The sequence below is a fragment of the Plectrocnemia conspersa genome, unplaced genomic scaffold (genome assembly GCF_051122295.1).
Source record: "Plectrocnemia conspersa isolate PC_06_02 unplaced genomic scaffold, ASM5112229v1 ptg000003l, whole genome shotgun sequence".
Classification (NCBI taxonomy): Eukaryota; Metazoa; Arthropoda; class Insecta; order Trichoptera; family Polycentropodidae; genus Plectrocnemia; species Plectrocnemia conspersa.
This window is the reverse complement of record NW_028277167.1, coordinates 20,318,711-20,342,999: the sequence shown is the minus strand read 5'-3', so window position 1 is coordinate 20,342,999 and position 24,289 is coordinate 20,318,711. Positions and strand designations below refer to the sequence as shown.

The 24,289-nt window shown below is 29.0% G+C and overlaps 1 protein-coding gene across 3 annotated transcripts in view; it reads left to right on the top strand.

Annotated features, from left to right (window-relative positions):
- The window catches only part of LOC148236892 (paired box protein Pax-6-like), a 93,846-nt gene that overhangs the window by 22,534 nt on the left and 47,023 nt on the right, over nucleotides 1–24,289 (top strand). For all 3 annotated transcript variants that reach the window (XM_088183060.1, XM_088183058.1, XM_088183059.1), the window contains exons 2-3: nucleotides 7,473–7,728; nucleotides 11,326–11,506. In XM_088183060.1, coding sequence (XP_088039186.1) covers nucleotides 7,473–7,728; nucleotides 11,326–11,506 — 437 coding nt within the window. The remainder of the gene's footprint in view (nucleotides 1–7,472; nucleotides 7,729–11,325; nucleotides 11,507–24,289) is intronic.

Below are 24,289 nucleotides of genomic sequence, written 5' to 3'. Positions count from 1 at the left end.
AATATAATAAATTTAGTGTTAGTATTGTTGATATGACCGATAAATAGCTGCAATCAGAGCTCCAATTTTGATCGTTTACGTCAGAGTAGCTAACCATTTATAAATATTATCTGACTGTTTCATCCCAGAGTTACTGATTATTTTATTTATTGACATAATTAATTAAATTTATTAAATAAAAAAGTGCTATTAAAAGTATCTAAATTAAAAAATTTATAATTTTTAAATTACTACTAAAATATACCAAAACTTTAAACTGTACGAACTTATTGATTTTTATTAATTTTCTTTAACATAAATTTGATCAACTTTAATATAACTTAACTTTTGCTTAATCCTTATTTTATTATTATTTTATAAGATATATGAGTAACGAAATAGATTGAAGTTAAATTTACTGATAAAATTTTTAAATATAAAAATTGATTGGAAAAAAAATAGTTTGATTTAATTATTTGTATGATATTAAAAAAATATTAATTCATGTTAAATAAGTCATTAAAAGTTTACTAATACTTTTAAATAATATATAATTTTGATTTAAATATATAAAACTAAAAAAAAACTGAATTTCACTCTTTATTAATTATTCTTACGCTTCAAAACACACAGCAACGAGTAGTAAGTTAAATAAACGCGAATAAAATCAACATCCCGATTTCCTAACCACCGTGTAGCAGCGAGCCGCGCATTGTTAGCATAACGGCGCGGAAAAATAATGGAAAATTTTCCCCAACAACATTTTATTTGCGGACGGTTGACGCGAAAACTTCACACCTGAATCGCTGCCATTAAAAATCGCACTTGCACCCACAACGCGAGCCGCCGTTTGTTTTTTGATTGGGGGCGCGAAATTAATAAACGGCGAGCAATAAAAAAAATATATACTACACCTCTAACGAATATCGGTCCAATTTTGCTGATAATTTCCGAGCGAATCGTTAGCGTTAACTAACGATGTTTGAACGCGTTTTTTCCTCACAAATATATCTATGAATGTATGTTTTAAAAAGGGACTCTTTCCTCCAGGGGGTGTCTTTATGCGTGTTCCTCTGAGGGCGAGGGTGGTAACAGATGCCGCCAACTACCCGCCTACTATTTATTGGTGCATTTAATTGCTTGCTCGTCGTCCATCTAGATAATATTGCGGGTAAAAAGAGGCATTCAGAGGGTTGGACCGGTACAACAAAGCAAACGACCCTCTTTTTATTGTAGGCCAAACCGATTCTCGTCATGTGCGGTTAAGCACAATGCAGAGAAAATTTACTCGCGCCGAGATTATAATAATTGAGTGTTAAATATTCGATGTTCGAGCTGGGAGCGATTGCAGTTTAATTTGGTTTAGTGCGTATGAAATGTCAGGATTTAAAAAATGAAATCATATTACGCAATTATTTACTAAAATTGAGCTATTATTGTATAGAAATAACATTCAATTTAGCATCAACAAATAGAATCAAACATCATTTATAACCGAAAAATAGATTAAATTACAATTATATTTAAATAACCCCAAATGCAACTCTTAATCCTCAATTAAAGTTTTCTTTCTTTAAATCATTTTTCTACCCTTATAATATAATCATTAATTTAATAATACAATAGCTTCTCAAACAACCCTTAAAAATATTAATAGCAACCGAATCGATAATTGAGAGTTTCATATAAATACTTTCACGGACATTGAATGTTGCGTCGTGTTTACTCATTTTAATTACAAAGGGTAATATTTCTTTTAATAGCGCTGACGCTTGACAGTTCGATATGTTTTGTTCAGGATCTTTTGCAAAAATAAAAGTGTAAGATCAATATAACTACTTTTAAATTAAAAATGATCGCAATATTTCATACATAGTTTTAATTAGATTTCTCTTTTTAAGAGAGAAAATGTTTAAGAAAGTAAATAAATGCCAATAAATAAAAATCTCACATCTTCAACATAAAAAGTAGTTATTATAAAAGGTTAAAAAAAAATTGATACCTTCATTACATTGTAAAATAACAAAATATCCACCCATGCTAAAAATTGGTTAGCTCTAAATATTTTTTCCCATCCAATAAATATAATATAAAAAAGTAAAACCAAAAAATTGTTGTATTATTTAACTTTAATTAAATTAAAGAACACCGTTTTTGTCCTTCTTTTAAACCTAATAATTTTGAAATTAGACAATTTATATTTTAATCTAACTCATTTATATAAATTAAACTATAATATATTGTATAAAAATGTATAATATTTCGTAAAAAATAATATAGACCAAAAATCTGAGATTTTTCCTTTTAATACATAAAATCATCAAATTAAAATTAGATAAATGCCAATAAATTAATTTTATATATTAACATCTGCTCTGAAAATAAAAAGCAATTATTATAAAAGCTTTTCAATCAAATTTGACAGCTACATTTTAACAAAAAGCAATACTGCAAAATATTAAAAACGAAAATTCCACTTTTTTATGTCAAAAAATAGATAAACTGAAAATATTTTTTTTGTGTAAGAAATATAAGATGGACAAGTTAAAGCAAAAAGATGTTTAATTACTATTACTCAATTTTAAATAATTTAAAAATACACAGTTTTTCGTTCTTACTGTAAACTTGATAATTTATATTTTAATCTAGGTCATTTGTTGTATACAAACGAATCTATAGGAAATATATAAAAAAGATGTATATTATTTTGTAAAAAATAAGATAAAACCAAAAAATACATTTATAAAAACGAATATATATTTTTATTTATAATATAGTTTACACATACATCTTTTGTAATATATTATAAAAAAGTGTATCATGTTGTTCCATAACTTTTTGTGTTTTTGAGGTCGAAGTTAAATAAGTCAAAAAATAAAACGTTTAATTCTTCCAATCAATTATATTTTCTCTATCCTCTACAACTTTTTACATAGTAATCAATTTTTTGACCTTGAAAGTAGTGGTATTTAAATGTAAATTTTATATTATTTCCAACACCATAGATCGAATTTTAATTTTTTAATATTATTATACTAATTTAAATGTTAAAAGTATTTGAATAATAAATTCACTTAATATAATACGCAATAATTCTACATATAATAAAACCCAGTATATTATCTTGTAACAATAGTTCTAAGAAAACATTATAATAATTTTATAGCTAAAAATATTTAAATCCAAATATTTTTTATACTTATAATACAGTTCATCCCCTCATAACCTACTTATTTATGTAAGTTTTATTATAATGACACTCATAAATTGTTTTCAAACGATTATATTATGCTGCAAACATTTTCTTGTGCCAAACCTCACACATCCTTATGACGTTCCTTTGCCGCATAACCCTCCAAACTTACCATAATATATTCAGAACATATATGATGTTATTACCCGTCTTTAATAATGCGTCGTTCAGTCTTTTATACAAATCTATGTCTCTTTATAATTGTTTGTACATTAGGGAAAAATGGTGCAAAAGAGCTGACCGCTCGTTGTCATACAAAGGCTGCAATTATTTTAATCCGTCTTTGTCGTCGTTCCGATAGAAAGGTTTCAATGGGACACGGTGATTAGTCGATTCATATGGCGGTCTTTGGACAACCGGTCATTGGAGGAATGCAATTAGCCGCATTGATAAAAAAGCTCCCCTTGTGCTCTATAACGAAGTGCGCCATCAAAGCTTTCCCGACGGACTCGGCCCATTGCGCTGGCTTACAAGCTTAAAAAAGCTCAACTTTTCCGCAAGCTCTATCTGGATCGCTAGTTTGTCGTGTAAATTTTCCGGGTAAAAATTTCAAGGTCATTTTACTGTTGTTTTTGCTATACTTATTTTATGTAAAAACTTAAATTATGAAAGTTCTTTTATTTGCTTTGTATCCTTACAAATAAAACTTTCAGGTTTTATTTATTAACAATTCTATACAGAAGCTCTTATTAATTGTCACTTTTAAGCTTTCTTTCTATGCTTATACATCTCTAATGTATCTTGCTGAAATTAACATATTTATTATACTCTAGGGTTTTGTGTGGAGCACTATATAATACCACTACTTTTTTCTTACTGCGTTGATGTGAACGCAGCATTATGTTTCACTGATATTTTTCTTACAATTTTTATCGCATCTCACAAACGATCCTTCATATTTTCCTTGTCAGCTTTTTGACCCTTTTTCTTGGCTACTATCGAGCACGAATGCCCGGCGATTACGTCACTTTGTCACCGGGCAAAGTTGGCAGTTGGCAGCATCTCCGGCACATCCCGGAGGGCTTATCTGCGGGCCTCGCGATTTACATAAGCGTCGTGTGCGGCGGCAAGTTGTGCATTAAAACTAAGCGCGTGACCGGACTGAGAACAACCGCTACTTACCGCGCGCTTACCATAGACGACGCCAAACGACCTCTTAGCAAAGCGAGCGGAACTGCACCGGCAAGTAGCATGTTAAGCTCCGACGCTTTAGACGTGTTTCAGCTGGTATTTTGAACTTTACTTTAATACATTTTATATATTACCTAACATAAATACAATATCCTTATTTGAAAAATACTACCGTGCTGTATTTAATTGCAGCTACATACGCTGCGGCGCGCTCTATAGATAATGGTGCTCTCGTCGTTTTTTATATGAGAGATTTAAATCTAGCTTTTATATCCGACTTTTACAGTATTTTTATTCGTGTCTTTTAACACTTGCCAATTGACCATATTTTGAATACTTGACGAGAAATATTGCGACGTAAAACTGTCTATGAGAGAAGTGTCGATCTAGATATATTTTTTTATATGTAACGTTTATTTAAATATCTTTACAGACATACTAATAATATAAATATTATACATGTTACTGGTGCATTGTTTACAATGTGACGAAAAATAAAAACGTTTGTGATTATAGCTTAAGGGAAAAAATTAAGAACCTCTTATAATTTAAGCGAAATAAAGAGTAAAATAATTAAGTGATAATTTGTGTATATTTCATTGGAGAACTGAAATTATTGATATATTATCTTCAACCTTTAAAGCAATATGTGTTTTGCCATTTCATGCTTGTATTTAAATTAAGGGTTGTTTTTATCGTAGTCACCGACACACGAGATTAGTATGGTTTCGCGAAATATTTCTATAATATTTTCTGGTATGAAAATGACAGTGTTCTTTAATTGTTGGTATTTAAAGGCTTATATGATTTTTTAAATATTAGTTTGAAAGATGTATTATATATTATTTTTATAACTTTGATTCGAATGACTTGAAATTTACAAAAAATAATATTACTGGTGTTACTCCAATCTAATTAATTGTTTATAGATTAAAATTTATTTTTTTATAGTTAGCGCGCTTTTTCTATACATCGGTCTAAGAGCCACAATGGCGGCAAGTCCTTTAGGACAAAGTTCCAAAATATTTTTATTAAATATAAGGCCTAGATATTTAACGCTTGTTTTCCATTTTACGTTATTGCCCTCTTTACTTAAAATAAACAATGGCAGAGTCTACGTTTTGTGAAAATAATTGATTATTTTTTAATTCGGTTCACATTCATATTCGACCTCTCAAAATATTTATTTAAGTTTTCATTTTTATGATACATGAAAACTTTTAGGAAAAGCAAGATCATATATATTATTTAGAAAGGCTCATTTAAATGTTGTTCACGTTGAAATATTTAATTGTCGTTCTAAATTTCTGAAATATAGAAGAAAAAAATGTATATAATTATCGTCATCTATACAATGCATAATTTGATAAATCTAAAAATTACATAAATTTTAATTCCTAGCAATCTTCACTGTAAAAAAACTTGATTCGTGGCGTTCTTTTTCTCAATGTCGGGAGATTTCAGATTGTGAATGCAATAAATGTCACACATGTCTGTCAGTGTTAACATCCCGGGAAAGCTCCCTCTGTAGGTGGGTAGGCGTGAAAGCTCCTAAAAGGCCACTTGAAACGTATTGCACGTGGGCACACTCTACACGTGTATAGCTATGGCAATAACGTACATACACGTATACTTATAATGTTAAGAATAAAGTTAAATACAAATGTATTGCATTTAACGACGTTCTATGGAAATGTGAAAATAATTTTAATCAATTTATCTTTCAAAGAAAATTGTTGAGGGATGCAATTCGTTTGAGTTAAAATATGGATTATAGGCAAAAACATTTTAAATTAAATTTCAGATTGATATTATTAAATAAAAATAGATTATGTAAATGTATTTAGATGTCTTAATTAAAATTGAATTAGGCGTTTTGTATGTGATTTGTAATTAGCGTATGAATTTTAATACTATGAAGTATCAATTTAATTTAAAGTATCGAATAGGCGTCTATGATTTTATTAGTGTTTTTTTAATGATTATATAAAAAAAATCTATTAGCTGTACGAAAATTAAATTTTGTTTAAGCAGAATAATTACAATACATCGCTGGTTTTAACTGAATCATTCGATTTTTAGCACATTTTATATGTATAAGCTGAGTTATACGCTATAAATTAATAATAATATATTTTTATTATTGTTATAGTAGTATATAGTATTTAAATTATATTCAATTGCTGCTATTTAAATTTCGTTAAAAAAATAAAGAAAATGTTTTATTGTTATAGTCGGTTTTATCACATAACATTTTTATCCCACAAAGATTAAATTAATCAAAATGTAAATATATTTGATTGTTAAAATTATTTTCTTCTAGCACTATATTCGATTAATGATAAAATCGACTGTATTAATAAAAATATATATTTATACAAATAAGTAAGGAAAAGTTAATGATTTGAATTCAACACATGATTTTACTTTGAAATCAGGTATTAAAAAGTGTCATTTAGTTTAATTAGAGCAAAATAATGCATCACACTTCAACTCAAATATATATATTCTATCAAAATAGTTACAGGACTAGAGAATAATTAAGATTAACATTTTATTAAGAAAGATTTTCTTCACACCTTTAAATTAATTTAATATATTATTAACAATCATAATTACTGTATTTAAAAAAATCAAATGCACATTGTAGTTTTCTATAATCAGTAAAATTAAACTACTAATCATTTCTTATAATAATATTTAAAGGTGCAAAAATTACTAAAATCAGCGTGATTTTACATATAAATCTTTGTGGAAAAATCTTGTTGAAGAGTGTCAATCTAGCATTTTTTTAATTAGATATTTTATAGCAGTTGATTAAAAAATATAAATATTGAATCATTAACGTTTATCGAATTTATGTTATTGAATCTAATATAATAGAGACGCCTATTGTTTTTATTTATTTTTATGAATCATAAGTCTAATTTCATAGTGTATAATTCGTACATTAGTTTATACATTACATGACAAACAATGAAGGAACAATAACACTAATTTGATAAATTTTAATTAAAAAATAATTTAAATTATGTTTTAAAAACCATGGTTTGTTCCGTCACCGGTTTGCCTTGAGCGCGAATGATCGCGCCGCATGTGTTGGTTGCAGTCGGCCCACAATGGTGCCCCATGGTTGCAGAAGACGAGCTGATGCACAGCATGGGCGGCGGGGGCGGCCTATTCGGCTGCTCGGCTGCCGGACACAGCGGCATCAACCAGCTGGGAGGAGTGTACGTCAACGGGCGGCCGCTGCCCGACTCCACAAGGCAGAAGATCGTCGAGCTGGCGCATTCGGGAGCGAGGCCCTGCGACATCTCCAGGATACTGCAAGTCTCCAACGGCTGTGTCTCCAAGATTCTCGGCAGGTAAATTTGATATCGCTCTTAATTTTAAGCAGTTTGGTCTCAATCGAGATTTGGACAATAGTACGATTGCAACCTCACGTTCACCTCGCCGGATAAACTTTTCAATAAATATTGACATAGATCTTAGGCAAATTCTATGTTTGCCTGTGTCGTGCTTTTACTGCAATTATGATCAATTTATCTATGCTCAAGAATTATATTAAATGTCCTCTTCTCAGTTATTTGACACTAATTTTTAAACGATATTTCTCTCCTCTCGTAATCTTATCGACAAATAGTCTCTATATACAGTTAATTTAATTTGAAATTAAAATAGCTAAAAGTGATTTGTAAAATTATATATTTACATAAAATATTGTTTATAAACAAGCATCTGGTATATCGAAACTCTGGTTATCCTTAGAATATATTACTAGCTATGCTCACTCTTAATGACCATCCTAAAATTATAGGCGCACTTCTCCCAGTTAAAAATGTTTGTTTTATTAAATGCCATCCGTTTCAAATTTTGCTCAGTTGCACTTTAAGACCTTGAAAAAAGTCCACTGTCTCGCATACATCTTATCCTCCCCTAGTTGGATAAAATTTGCAACACCGTTTTTTCATATCTCGAAATATTAAAATCGCATTAACGTTGAGTAAGATAATATTTGTGTACTTTTTCTGAAGAATCACCTTCCGATCTGTTAATGTAAATATAATGTAATTTCGAACACAGATTTCTAAATCACATGATATTGTGATTCAGCCTATGTCAGATTTATTATGTCGTAGGTTTTCTGCATTAAGTCATTAAAGTAGCAATATGCTTGTTATTACACAAATATTTTTTAATACTATATCACATTGTCTCATTTTTATGTTGCAATAAAAAATTGAATCCATTTAATTTCAAACAAATTTAAAAACCACTGACTTATGTCATATATTATGTATCATAGATTTACTGCATTAATTCATGAAGTAGTAATATGGTTTATATTTTTAATTAATTTTAAATTTAAAGCCATATAATTTTTAACACAGATTTTAAAATCACATGATATCAGTCGTATGCAAGAGGTATGACTTATGTCAGATTTATTTTATCGGAGGCTTACTGTAAGTCATTAAGTACCAATATGGTTTATATTTTTTAAATAATTTAAATAATATAATATTAAAGCTTATTACCTCTTGCTTATGTTGCATTTATAATTTACAGCAATGTAATTTAAAAATTGAATGTTTGCTGCATTATGGTCTTTTAAGATGTATGGCCGTATTGGTACGGCCATAAACTCCACGCGTTTTCTTGATATTTTAACATGCTACGATTGTAATGGATTTAAAAATACAACACAAATATCTATTAATAACAGATAGAAATTATTAAAAACTTAAATTAATTTTTCGTATAGAAAAAATACGTAAAATATTCATAATTATCTGAAATATTAATTTAAAAAATACACAAATTAAAATCAGCGGTTCACAATATTTCATTGAGGGAAAATATATATTTTTCTAGTTGTATACTCTTATCAATACATTTTAATTTTTTTTTTACTTATACTCACACTTAGGATGTATGTATAAGTTTAAAAATTAATTCAGTAATCAAAAGGCTAAGTTTTAAACTAAAAAGATAATTGAAAGTACTCGTTTTTTAATTAGTGTTTCTTGCAGAAAGTCAATTGATAATTACAGTAATTATGTCAAAATCATATAAGTTTGTTTTAAATTATTTAAAACATTGGTATTGTAGTTTTACTTTGCTTAATCTATATTTTTTGTATTTCTTACTCGATTTTTATATTATATAGTATTTTTTTGATCACAACCGATAATAAATTCATAAAAAATCAAGCGGTATGCTTCTGTTTAATTATTGTTTGCTAGCATTCAACAGGTAGGCAATCGATTATTCCCGGTCAAAATACACTAAACAATGTGCAGCAGCCGCTGGGGTGCAAAAAAGAGCCAAAAAAATACACAACTAAAAAAAATAACCTGAGAAAGAACTGCCAAACAAGGATCGGTATTTAATGTGTGATTGTTGGGTAGGAGTCCCGCTGGGAATTGACATTTTGGGGCCGGAACGTCGGGGTTTTGATGTGTGTCAAAAGTCTCATGCTTTAATACAGATTTGAATATGAATAAATAATAATAAAATAAAAATGTTTGGGCTTTTCTGCATTAATTTTCGGACACTCGTGTAAAAATCAATCTGAAACGTACAGAAAATCTGTTGATACAATCCACAGAGCGTGATTCCGATCCGAAAAGATCAGATTTAATTAATTAGCTTTAAATTTCGTGCTCATGGAGCGAATCGAAAATAAAGAGTAGGATTTATTTAAAACGAATTGAAAATTTCATTTTATAAAACATCGCGACCGACTTTTAACGAAAAGGTAAACACCGTCTGCTTGGCGGCAGTTCTGGGACCCAGCAGGTGACCCCTAATGACCTCACCCCTCTGAGGTCTCCCGCCGAGAGGAACTTAACCGGCTCTTCAATTGCCGTACGAATATTTTGACTTCCAATTAGTCGGAAGTCTTGAGAAAATGATAAATCGACTCTATTGTGAAACGACCACCATTGTGCCAAGCACACGTGAGTCGTGCGAATATTTTTTTATTTTTTTATGAACCCCCGCTTTATAATATGTGTCTGATGAATTTCTTATAAAATTAATTAAAGACGATAAATATCAATTCAACCATTAGTATAAATCACATTAATGTAATAAATTCTGTAAAAATTAGCTTTTATTCTGATTCGACAATAAGAGCTTTTGCGAGTTTAATAATTAACCTTTAAAATTATTATAAAATGTACTTATTTTATTTTTTAACAAATCAAAACCTAACTTTTAAAATATTTATAATTAAGAATACCGCAGTTAGTTTTGAATACTATGATAAGATTTAAATATTAATATTGGCTTAATTTTACGTAAATAGAAATTAAAGCACTTTATAAAAATATTGAATATTTTAAAATATATAGATCGGCTGTACTTGTTAATAAAATAGATATAAAAAGATTGCGTCATATAATATAAAGCAATAGTAAATCGAGAAGTGTGCGAAATATTTAATATATAAAAATTCCATGAATAGATGATATATTATATGATAAAGGTTTTAAAAGTAAATGTCACGTTAAAATCTTGACACTATAAATTTTATTTTTCATTTTTTAAGAATGTATCTCGTTATTTATTTTTATCTTATATTGAGATTTCACTCATCAAAAACACTCGATACGCCTGAATATTCCCAGTAAATGGTTTAATTGTAATATATATAGTAATAGAAAATCGGCACAAAGGGAGCATTAAACGAATTCGCCCCCCGATCAAGGTGTACCTTCGGCGAGATGCCAAGATTGACGAGTTTTTTCCCAAGGACCCCTGCGGCTATTGCTGTTTGACACCGGAACAATGCCCCAAATGGGTACTTAATACAGTTGGCGCATTACAATACCTAAAGGGCGAACACATATCGAACAACCCATTGTTGTTACAGAAAGAAAGAGAAAATCTTAATGCGATGATTTTAGCGCGCCGCAAAATGTTCGATGGTATTTTAATTATTTCGTGTATTTCAGGTATTACGAAACAGGGTCGATCAAACCGAGAGCGATAGGCGGATCAAAGCCGAGGGTGGCCACAACTCCTGTCGTCAACAAAATAGCTGATTATAAAAGGGAATGTCCGAGTATCTTCGCCTGGGAAATTAGAGATCGCCTCCTCAGCGAAGCGGTGTGCAATAATGACAACATACCAAGCGTGAGTACCATTGTTTATTTTATAATTAATATATGTATACACAAATACAAATATACAAAAAACAAATTCCAATTCTGGAAAGACTTAATTCGATTTTTAAATTTGAAGATTAGAATTAGATAGTAGATTTTACGACCTTAATCTAATTCTGTATAAAATCCTTACAAACAAAAAGTGTCCATTCAAGTCACTAGTTTTGCTCAAAGATTTGGTTTAATATATAAATATATTTTACTGCAAACTATCTGTAATTATTAATCATTTTTTTATTTTACATATATAAATACATTTATTATACATTGTAGAAAAATTACCTCTTTTATTAATCGTAAAAGATACAATTTACTATATTAAAAATACGAATAACAGTAATACTAGAAATAGTTCATTATTGTTGATGTATTACAATACATAGTTTTATAAAATATGTTGGTTCAAACTGCAATACAAACCGATTATTTAATATAACTACACCTCACAGTATTCGACTATATTAACAGTAAGTATTAAAATAGTACATAGTGTAATTTAAAAAGTAGGTTCAAACTACAATATAATTTTTTTTAATGTAACTAAGCCTCACAGTTATCATTAAAATATAAAATCGACTATCAAATTTAATAACAGTAATTATTAAAATAGTTATCTCAATAATACATGAGCATATTTTTTGTATCGAATAAAAAAAATAAAGAGTATATTTTTATTAGAAATATTAAATTGATTATAAATAAACAAATTTAATAACAGTAATATTAAAAATGGTTATCTTAAAATAGTCTAATTTTTTCAAATAATTAAAATATAAAAGAGTCAATATTTTTATATATTTACTACACTACTTATTTTGATTTTAAAAGTAGATTCAAACTAAACTATAAACATAATAACTCTTCACAGTAATCGTTAAAATTTAAAAACCTAAGCTTAATTTTTGTATCAAATCAAAACAAAAGAGCTTATTTTTTAACAATAACAGTAACTTCAATCTACAATAAAAACAATAATTCTAAAAATGGTTAAATCTAAATATTAAGCTTAATTTTTGTATCGAATTAAAGTGCCTTTTTTTGAAATTTATAATACTAAATATTTAAATTTAAACATTATATTTAATATAACTACGCCTCACAGTAATCGATATTAAACATAATAACGTTAACTTAACTTAACGTTAACAAATATAGTAACGATAAAAATTGTTGTTTCGAAAGAATTTGCGCCTTATTTATATAACATTTTTTATATGTATTACAATACATGGCTCAAATTAAAATATCTGTTCTAAGTATTATATGATATGATACAAACAGACTGATTTAAATACACTTGTTTATTTGTGACTCTGGAGAATAATATTGTTGTATTTTTATAATACAGATAGTATATAATATAATATTATATATAAATATACTATTTATAAATATTCATATATTACACATTACAAATACATTGCATATTTATATTTTTTAAATGATAATTAAATAAATTTAACCTAATATTCATACAAAACTTTTTGTATATAAATGTGAGTTTCTTTTATTATTCTTAAAAATAGTTTATAAGTCAAAAAATCAAAACGTACAGTATTTAAAGTAGAAGAAGTGAAATTGTCTGTATAAAAATCATCACAAAAAAGCTTAGTATTTTTTTAATTACGATCAATCTATTGATGCTTTTAAAGAACAATAAAAATAATCATTACTTTTTTACCAATTTATATTTAACATAGTACTCAATTATAATTTTACTTACATATAATAGACAATGTCACAGTGAAATAATAATTTTTTTTAAAATGGTTTAAACCTTTATTATTTTTTGTATACATATATAATATTGTTGTATCTCATGAAATCCGACATAGATCTAATATAGATATATATTTATGTATTAAATATTTTAATGTTTATGCATATATATAATTTAGCAAATGAATTTTAAAGCATATAAAATTATTTTTATGTATTGTAACGTACTGGCTGATTTTGAAAACTAAAACAATATTATAATATTTTAAAAATTACATAAATATTATTGAGCATTGTCCTAATATTTAGAATTATTATTAATTATGTGTTGCTAATTAAAATTTAATTTTCATCCATTGTAAATATTGTAAACTTTTATTTAATATCAGCAGTAATTATAACCTAATTTTTCTTTCCAACTATACCACACAATGATTTTATATTATTCGATAAAAAATTATATTACTACAAATATGGTTTTTGCTATTAAATTTAATAAAAATAACATACAATTTTCTAGTTGAATTTGCAAATAATTTGATAATTTCATGGTTAGGTTTCCTAAAAATTGGATTTATTAAATCCATATTGACGTCACCAAACATGTCAACGTTGATCCCGAGAGTTAATAAAATATTTTCATACAGCTCACAGTTTGTATGCGAAAAGCATTATTCGCCATAAGGCACTCGAGAGTCGAACAATGGACACGGAGGCAATGGGGGCAACTCTCGAGGAAAAAATCTCGATTATTGCCATTGACAAGATTGCAAAAATATTTACCCTGGCCATTGTCGCAAAATAAACAGGACACTTGATAGCAATAACGCTAAACAAATTGCTGTTTCCCCATCTGCACAATGGGATGGTACCCGGGGTTTCTGCTATAGCTATAGAATGAGCTCAGATCCGAGTGTTCGATAGTTGTTGTACGAAGGGCGAATAATGGAATTTTTCTTTATATTGACATAAGCACCGGTCGACGGGTAATAAGGAGTGCCACCGCTCCTTATAAAACTGGGATTTCTGCACTATTATATTGGCAAAATTATATTTGAAATTCTTTCGCTTTGAGCGTAAGAATTGTATATTGCATCGTATTGATGTCAATATTATATGAACAGGGCAAACAAACATTTTTAATTTATCTAAAAAAAATATTATTAAACAATTATAGTTATTTATAAAAATATTACAAAAAGTTTCTTTCATTCAATTCTCACAAAGATTACATATAACTATCTAGAACAACATCTACTGAAATCTAATAGTTAAGAGATCGATATTATAAATGATTTACTCGTGTTATATCCACTTCAATGATAGATTTTTAATCATGTTTGAAACGAGGTTACACTATTTTTTTGTTGTCGTATGGCACAATGAGTGAAATCCCCGAAATCGTAATTTCGCAAGAATAAAATAAATTGGCAAACACAATGCGAGGGTAGGCGCTTTGTTAGGTAAGACGGCGAATCACAAAAAGGATCGGACAAGTATCGATTTCCTGTTAATAGAAAAATATATCGCATCTCGGGGATTGAAAAGGAAATTGTCTTTCGCCGCGCAGAAAAGATTTTGCTCTCTCTCGGCCGCAATATCGGGATATCTAATACAATAACTAAATATTATTTGCCCCTCCCGAAGACGACAAGACGATAAAGCAGGGCACCCTTGAGTGAAAATATGAAAAGGGATAAGGGCGAGGGTGTGAAGTGGCCGCCTTGATGATAAAAAATGTATACCGTAACATATGCTTGAATGCAATGAAATCGTTTAATATGAATAAAAAATAAGTATGATAAATTTGTATCATATTTCTAAATCTAAATTAAATATAATTAAATTACAATGGTTAATTACAGAGAGTAAAAATAATGTTTTAATGCGTATTTTTTAATTTAGAAATTAATCATATGTAGTTTTTCTTTGTTTTACAATAATAAGCAGTTATTATTATAATATACAGTTATAACTTATCGTTTTTTTAATATTTGTCTCAGTAAAATTGTTCATAATTTAATATTATTAAATATCACTTAATTTTGGGCTTTAAATTATAGTTAAGAATTTTTATTCTATATAAAGATTAAAATTATTTATTTAAAAATCATTACAATAAATTGCTATATTTTTATTATTATAACACTAAAGATATTTTGTTATTATTGCTATTGTAATAAGTTTTAATGTTTGCCGCGTAATATAGTTTAATTTTATATTAATAATTATATATTTAATATAAGACCAGTGGTCCCAATTTAAACCCCTATGGTACACCGTTACATATTATTTTCTCTTTTAAAAACGCATAATGTTTTTCAACTTTTTGCTTTATTTTTTTAAAATAATTAATAAACCATCTTAAAACTATTTCACTTATACCGACATTCTCTAATTTCTTCAATATTATTATTCTGTCTATTGTTTTGAAAGCACTCTTAAAATCCAAGAAACTGCTCCAATGAATATGTTTGTATCCTTGGCTAAGCCAATAATAATAAACTACAGTATCAGTAAAATGTTTTTCTATCAAAAATTGTATCAGTAAAATCTACATACAGCATACATCGATTAAGAAATCTATATAGATTACATTTTTGTAGAGATATCTATATTATACATATAAAAAATATCTTAAAACATAGAATGAAAAATTTAGCTATAAATTTTAATACATGTATTACTATTTATAATGATTTATTGTGGAAATACAATTATAATTTAAAATTAATCTGCTAAAAAATACTAGAAAAATAGTATAAAAATCATGGTTTTTAAATAAAACTTTTTTTTATTGTTGTTTCGCGATATTAAAAATTATTATTTATTTATTTATTCTATGAATATCACACAATGAGTAATTTTACGATTGCGACAAACTGCGTTTTATTATGTATAATTATTTTAATAAATTTGTAACGTGTTTGCCGTTCATTACAATTTTCTTTTATATTTCCAAACAACAGAACGATGGAATGAGGCTTGATTATGTATTATTTGAAAAGTATTTAATATCATATTTATTTCTCACTCGCACCCTTTAAAACTGGATATTCGATCGAGAGATAGACGTATTTTTCAGCGCGCTTCGGTGGGCCGTCTTACATTCGGACGACATCAATAAAAAAGCTATTTACAGATATACATCTATTTCTATCCATTTCCATTAGAATGTCAGAGGCACGAGGGAGATGGCAGTATCATGTATTTGCATCGCGTGTGTGTGCATTGAAAAGGTCTTGATAATGTCTGTCCATTACAGTGATGCAAAACATTTTGATAAAATAATTTCTTAACTTAAAAAAATATATGAAAACTAATTGAGACTAAAAATATTTTAAGTATTTTGCAAATAAAATAAATTAAAAAAAACATTCAGATGAAAAGCTTCTCTTCTCTGGCATTCATCTTCGTTTCATCGTCGTTGATAAATTGCGATAGTCGCAATGATTATCTACCGACCGACTCCCCATTCAATTTGAGAGAAAAAGACCCTCCACACTTTCACTTTGACATATCTCTTCCCAAAAAAATCCTCCTCGTAGTTCTATTTACTCTCCGCCTCTACGCACAATTGTGGAGGCTGCCGATGAAATTGGGAGGGGGGGGGTCAGTGATAGACAATTACGAGACGCGGTCTACTATCTAAAGTATGCTTCATTAAAATTTGGGTTTATAAACAGCAATTTAATAAAATTGAATACAAATCATTCGTTTAAAATAGGCACAAAGTTAATTTTTAAATTTCATTGTGGTAGTATAATATAAAATAAATAATCTTAGCACTTTTTTACAATTATTTTTATTTTTTTATAGCAATAATGGTTCATTAAATATCTTAAAAATAAATCTTGTTTTATAGCTTGATATTTAAATGGCTGCAGTGTCCATTTCAATAGTGCTATGACCTTGAATTATACATTTATGAAAATATATTAAAATGAAGATAATAGAAGTTATGACTATTAATCAGAAAGACTTGGTTTCGAATCCCATATGGACCTTAGGGTTTTTCAATTACTATCGTATCTGGGAGATCGGAATTAGTGATTATTATATAAGTATAATTCCAATCGATCATCACAGATTAGGTTTACCTAGATTTTTTTTAATCTTACTAATAAATATATTGATAAATAATTAAAATCGAGCTAAATTGTAGTAATTGAAAATTCTTTAATAATGAGCTACTTAAGCTCATAGTAATTACTTACTTATTCAACAACAAAAAAAGCTTTAAATTAATAATAAAAAATATATAAATAACGATAGTTTTTTAACATAAAACTTGCTTGTATATCTTAACCAAATCCATCTGTTATTATTATTTTTAAATATAGTTTTAAGTAAATATTTAATAGCAAGATATATACTAGTATAACTGAAATACATTAAATTACTATTTTGTGAGCTTTTCAAAGCATATGTATTACAATGTTGAAAAATAGATATAATAAAGTTGTATATATATGGTGTTTTTATATAATCGATAGGCGCATCGAAAAAATATCAGCTAAAGAAATAACACGCGTTTGCCCTTTCTACAAACATGCGTATTTAATGTTATTATATATTTTCATCTGAATTGAGTCATCAAAAAGCGTTTGCATACACAAATTTGTTCTGGAAATATTTGCTGTGGATCATTTTATCTTAGTATATTTTTTGTATATTTTTAAATATACATAAATTTTCTGATGTCCACTTTGTAAATCAAAGTGATAGTATCGATTCGGCAATCAGACTCCGCTCCGACATTTGATTCCCCTGTATCGGGGTGTACCTGCCTCTATTGTGTGTGACATGTCGTTGACAGGGAGTGCTTGAACCCTAAATTTATAGTGTTCATTATTAGCCCGCGGTATATACCCATTCAGTTCCGGTATTGATGTTGCGAATATACTCGTCTCGTGAGGCCACTCGTACCCCTATTGTGACCGGAATCGACAGCTTCCGCAAAAGAGACTTTAATACCACATTCAATGCTACTCAGCAAAATAGTAATAGAGAGATTAAATTTTCAATATATATACCAGTTACAAGACGCTAGATAATAAAAATTTAACAGCTGTTTATTGTTGTATTTTTTTAGTAAACGAATTGAGTATCCAATGGCTTAACATGGATCTGGAAGCCCCAGGAGTGCCAGCAAGTAGCCACATCGATTAAACCACAGGGTATACAATGTTGAACACCCCTGACCGCTATTCTGCATAATTATCCCAACCATCGATTCTCATCGTTAAACAAAACTTGTAAACACTCGACGCGAACAATAATAAATCGCAACCCTCTCTCACTTTTCAACAAGTCGGCAAAATAAAGTATCATAATCTGTCATACTCGACCATATGGAAGGGGTGGCGTGCGACGTGAGTTGGGAATCATATTAAGAAAACATGAGGACACAAATGGGTTTATTAACATCAATGACACACAATTTGCCGGCAAAAGTAAACATGTGCTCTGCAGAGGAGGTAAACACTCCGCATGACTGAGGGGGTTGCTCTCGTGGGGGAAGCGCTTAGAGGACCGAAGCTCATTAAACACAAAGTGATATGTGGATACACTGAAAGTGTCAATAATAAAGGTTATTAAGAGTTAATATTGTTTTACTCTACATAAAAAAATATAATACAGAAAGCATTTTTATTTGTAAAATAATTAATAAGTAAATGCTCGTTCCTGAGATGTTGTTCCATGTGAATCAATTCTTGATATACTATCACCAACTCAAAAACATATAGAATATATGTTTATTGAAGTATTGGATTAAATTATTAAAATATAAGACCTTTATCTATTATCTTCCACATACGCTCAAAATATTAAATTTATTCTCAGTTTATGAAAAGAAAAGATAATATATATATTGCTCATACAACTATGCACCTTTTAATAATATCAATTTACTTTCATTGCCCAAGGGTTGAAAGTTCACTGTTGTGCTATTGTCTCAAATGAATGAGAGTTAACATGTTGAAAAAACTCCACCTAAGACTAATGGTCTTACAGGGGGAGAGATGGGAACGGGAGAAAGAGAGTTCTTTTCATTTGGACCGATTCATGGTCGATTGATTCTTGATCTACGCGGTTCTGCGTAGTTAGTCCCTGGGACTGCGGGGTCACAAAAGACCCCCAAGGGAGGACCTGCCGTGCGAGCAATGTGCAACCGTAAAACCAGTGTTTCATAGAGTGCCACAATAAACATAAAGCTCACTTTAATGATGGGACATTTTTTTGGACGTTCGCCAAGTTTACTTTGATGTTTGACAGTAACAACGAAAAGTATCATTTTAAGGAGCAGTTAACTTGCGTCAATCAGATATTAAATGAATAAAATTTACAGTATATGTATTTTTATCAGATGATAATAATATTTATATATGAATAAGCGAGTATATATTTTACCGTAGTGCACTTTATGCCCTTCATTTTCATAAGTAAACATTAAACAATCGTTTTTTTTTCGTATAAGTAAACATTTTTCATAATGAAATCGCCCAACGTGCGAGTAAGGCAAATAGCTCCGAAGACTATACAGTCTTTATTCACAAAACTCACCAAAGCGTGCACTGCGATTGCGTAGACACGCCGGGGGTGGAAAAACCACCCCTCTCGCATCGAATAGGTCTTAAATCACCTAAAATTCTCCACCATATAGTTCGTCCACTTTCAGAGTGTAGCCTGGTTCGGGTTCGGTCATACGTGAAATGCCCTGCATGTGCGTACCGGGGGAAAACGAGTTTTTTATACCTCTCCTTTTATTAAAAATAAATAAAATAAAACTCCCTATAGCTATAATATATGGATAGTATAGAAGTGCATTTGTTTGCCCAACTTGTGCCGAAGGTGGCTGTCAGTACCAAAAGACTGCCACTTTTGCATCGAGCAGCTGGAACGCATCCAGAATATTTAATGCAAAGTCGTATTGCTACTTGCCCATTGGAGTGTACAAGCTCAAAAATAAATTAATTTACTATTTGTAGTTTGAAACTGTCATTTAAGATGTATAAAAGATACATTTTTTATTAGTATATCAAATAAATAAAATATGTTATAATACTTTATATGATTATTAGTATTATCGTAGTTACATATAATGTATTAAGCTAAAAACATAATAAGCTTTAACTGTTGGAATTTGATTCTACTGCTCGTTTAAAACATATTAAAATGGACTAATATAAGTTCAACATTTTAGCAAACCAGTCTAATAAAACATATTCTCATTTTTTTATCAAATGCTTAATAACCGTTATAATTAATTTTATAATTCAATAAAAAGTCAGGTTTTTTTATAAAAGGTTTAAATGTATTTATAATTTTTTTCTGCAAAAAAACAGCATGTGTAGTCAGGGCCGCCGAGAGAGAACCCGGACCCTGGGAAAACAATGATTCCGGGCCTCATGACAACAGTGTCATTTTAACATCGTAATATAATTTCTTAAATAAATAACAATCTTTTTTTGCTACAAATATATATATATATATATATAAATTAGCCACCGTTGCAACATATTTTCTGAAATCATATTTTATGCGAAATATTTTAATTAGGCAATAAAAACTATTAAAAATATCATACTCATGCTATTTACCTGATAATTAGTCGAGTTTTGTTCATAAATGTAGGTTGTACCATTTTACGAGGTAAATATTTAAGTTAGTCGAATTAGTTTTTTTTAAATTGCAAGATTTATTCACGACTGTGCAATTCTCTTAAACCAGTATCACACTGCAGATCAATAATCTCAAGTTGTAGCTCCGCCGGTACGCTATCAATATCTATTGAAATTGAATCGCGTACTATTGCCACTTGTCTAAATTTTTCGGAAGTTGCTAAATCTTCGTAAGATATCGTCACTAAAGCGTTGATAATTTCACCATATTTTTTAATTTTCATAATGTAAAAATATTGATTATTATACAAATATATTTCCAATAGAACATCACAGATTGTTTTTTTCTAGATGTTTCTAAGTCCAGTGTAGAATATTATTATACATAATAAAAAACTAAAATTGAGCTTAACTTGATTTGCGTTAACACAGTCAGTTCGAGAGCTATCCATTTCATCATTGTTCATAATCGATAAAGATACGGCAAGTTTGGGTTTACGCCTATTAGCTTTAAAGCACACGATACGGATATTAGTTTAATATACTTATCATTACTCCGATTGATTGTAAACGTAAACCCAAACTTGCCATTTCTTTCTCAATTATGAATAATTATGAAATGGATAGCTCTTGAACCGACTATGTTAACGCAAATATAGTATAGGTCGTTTATAGTGACATATATTGCTTGCAAGCTAAAAGATTAGTTTATAATTATTTAAATTGTTGTTATTAATTTACAGACTGAATTTAAAAATTTTTGTATAAAATTTAAAATTTAAAAATGTCATAAATTAAAGTACTGTTTTTTAAAAAACAATAGTTATTTCCAAACATAGTAATTTAAAAAAAAGCAAACTTCATAATGATCCTAATTTATTGTGCAATTTAGAAAGTTCATCAAATTTGTCAAATAATTTGTTCAAAATGTATAAAACAATTCTCACTAAGCGGCATAGGTAGCAATGTATATTTTTTAATATGTACAATTCATAAATCTGTCACTATTTATTAATGTTAAAGAGCCGTAGATTAGAGGCTGTATTAAATTAAGACGATTTTCGCGCTTGCTCGCTGCCAGATACTTCTAGTTATGCTACTAGATATGTCTGAAAGATATGCTTATTATTATTATTATTGTTTTATAAAGGTCAAATATTGAAGATCTTTCTTTGTATACGAATCATATTAAAACGTGAATAGTTAAGTAAAATCTTGTGACCAGAGAGACTGAGCAAAGGAAGCGATCACGTGAAAAGATTTAAACGTCTCTGCGTCCCCTAGAGGCGCTTCCCCATTATGTAGCTTTTGTATTATAGGAAATTTAAAAATCAAAAAGGCTTTCGCGTGAATTGGCGTGAAACTCAATTAGGTGCCCGCTGACTCGCGAACCGATGGGCCGGAATCATCGGCCGACGGGTAAATTTTAAATTATCCCTGGTTTGGCCTGACGTGATCGGGCGGCCTGATGAGGTGGCCGATTATGACGCTTCGTCAGATTAACAACCCGACAATGGGCAAGGAGAGCGTTACGCGAAACGTAACCGTATATACTACGGACACCGCGAATCGATTTTCACGCTCCGACGCCGGCGTCGAGGATCCGCGAATGAGACCTTCGCGGATAAAGGATAACTCGCGCAGAATACGGTACGGCTACGAAGTTCCGCAAGGAGCGATATTAGGACCATTTATATATATATATATATATATATATATATATATATATATATATATATAATCTTCATAGGTGATATAAACAAAACTATTGTTTGATTACACGTTTTGTTATATACTCACAATCTTAGACGTAAATATCAAAAAATAAATTATATATGTAAAGAGTATTTTTTGTGACATTTTTACATATTTATATAATATGACAGAGGAACGTATTCGACAGTTAGTTAATTTAAACGCATACCTCGCCTGCGAGGTATGTGTTTAAAATAATTGTTAGCGCCAAATGCGATCTTCATCACACCCCATGCCTTTATGATTGCAACGGCCCCCCATCCGACGGTCGCATCCCAAATTAAAATGTAAATCCGCATTGCGGTTAGAAAATTCATTCAGATTTCCCGCCAAATAATAGGGAAAAAACTCGGGGGGAGATGCAAAAAGTAAACGGGGGGGACAGAGAGAGAGAATGGAAAAAATGCGAATATTTTAATTTTCAAATTTGGAACGATTCAAACCCGTTCATCCGTATCACTGGTTCTTATTTTGGAGTCCCATTGTTGGACATGCACACAAACACACACACACATACGAGTGTGTGCCAACTTTTCAATTACACACTCGCTTTGGGATCCACAATCAAAACGTTGTTGTGGCAGATGAAATGTTTACGAATTCATTGTGAAAGATCTGATGATGTTACTCCATCAGATTATATTTAATTTTTAATTTAAAATAATTGAAGATCACTGTTTCTATTTATACCAAATTTATTTAAATATATAACTTGTAATACACACAATAATTTATAATTAATTATAAAGATGTCACCGAATCCTTGATTGAAAAGTCTAGTGGTTTAATACTTACTTTTAATTATTCATTATGTCTGATTTACATACCCAGTTAGTCTTATAAATAGTATATGTTTATATTTAATTTGTGACATAAGAGATCAATCATCGTTGAAATATAGCTTACAGTTCTTTAATTATAAAGTTTAAGTTAGAGCTATAAACTTACAAATGATAAGTACATAATTTAAAAATTGACTACTATTTTTATTAATTATATAAAAAAATATAGTAATAACTATATTTGAAAAGTACAAAAACAAATATACTGTAGTAGAATCATTACGTAATCTATATCAAATATATCAAGGTCTCGGCCACGTTTCATTAGAAAACTTTTATATTTTTTTATGAAGGAAAAGCATGATATAACTTATAAAAATATACTTTTAAATGTTTACTACAAATCAAATTGCTTTTTCTTTCTAATTACATTTTGATTATAAAAAATAACACGCACAAATCTATATAGCTAAATGTAAGTATATTAACCCATTTATCGTAAATAATATATTTGGCTCATGATCATATTTTATTAATTTTTGAGCAATACAAATATCTTTGTTTAAGAAGCACACTGAGCTTAGACTATAATCAATTCAGATATAATAACCAAAATAAATAAAAAATATGAACAATACATATGTACAATCAATATTTATTTTTTTAATAAATCTTCTGTTGTAACCTGACAGGCGTAAACCCAATGCGTTACAATGAGCAAATCTGTACCAACTGAGTAAGTCAATCAGACATAATGAATAACTACAAGTAAGTATTAACCAATAGACTGAAAATCTGAGAATCGATGACGTCTATATTATTAATTATACATTAATATGTGCTATACAATAGATGTTTTATTAAAATATA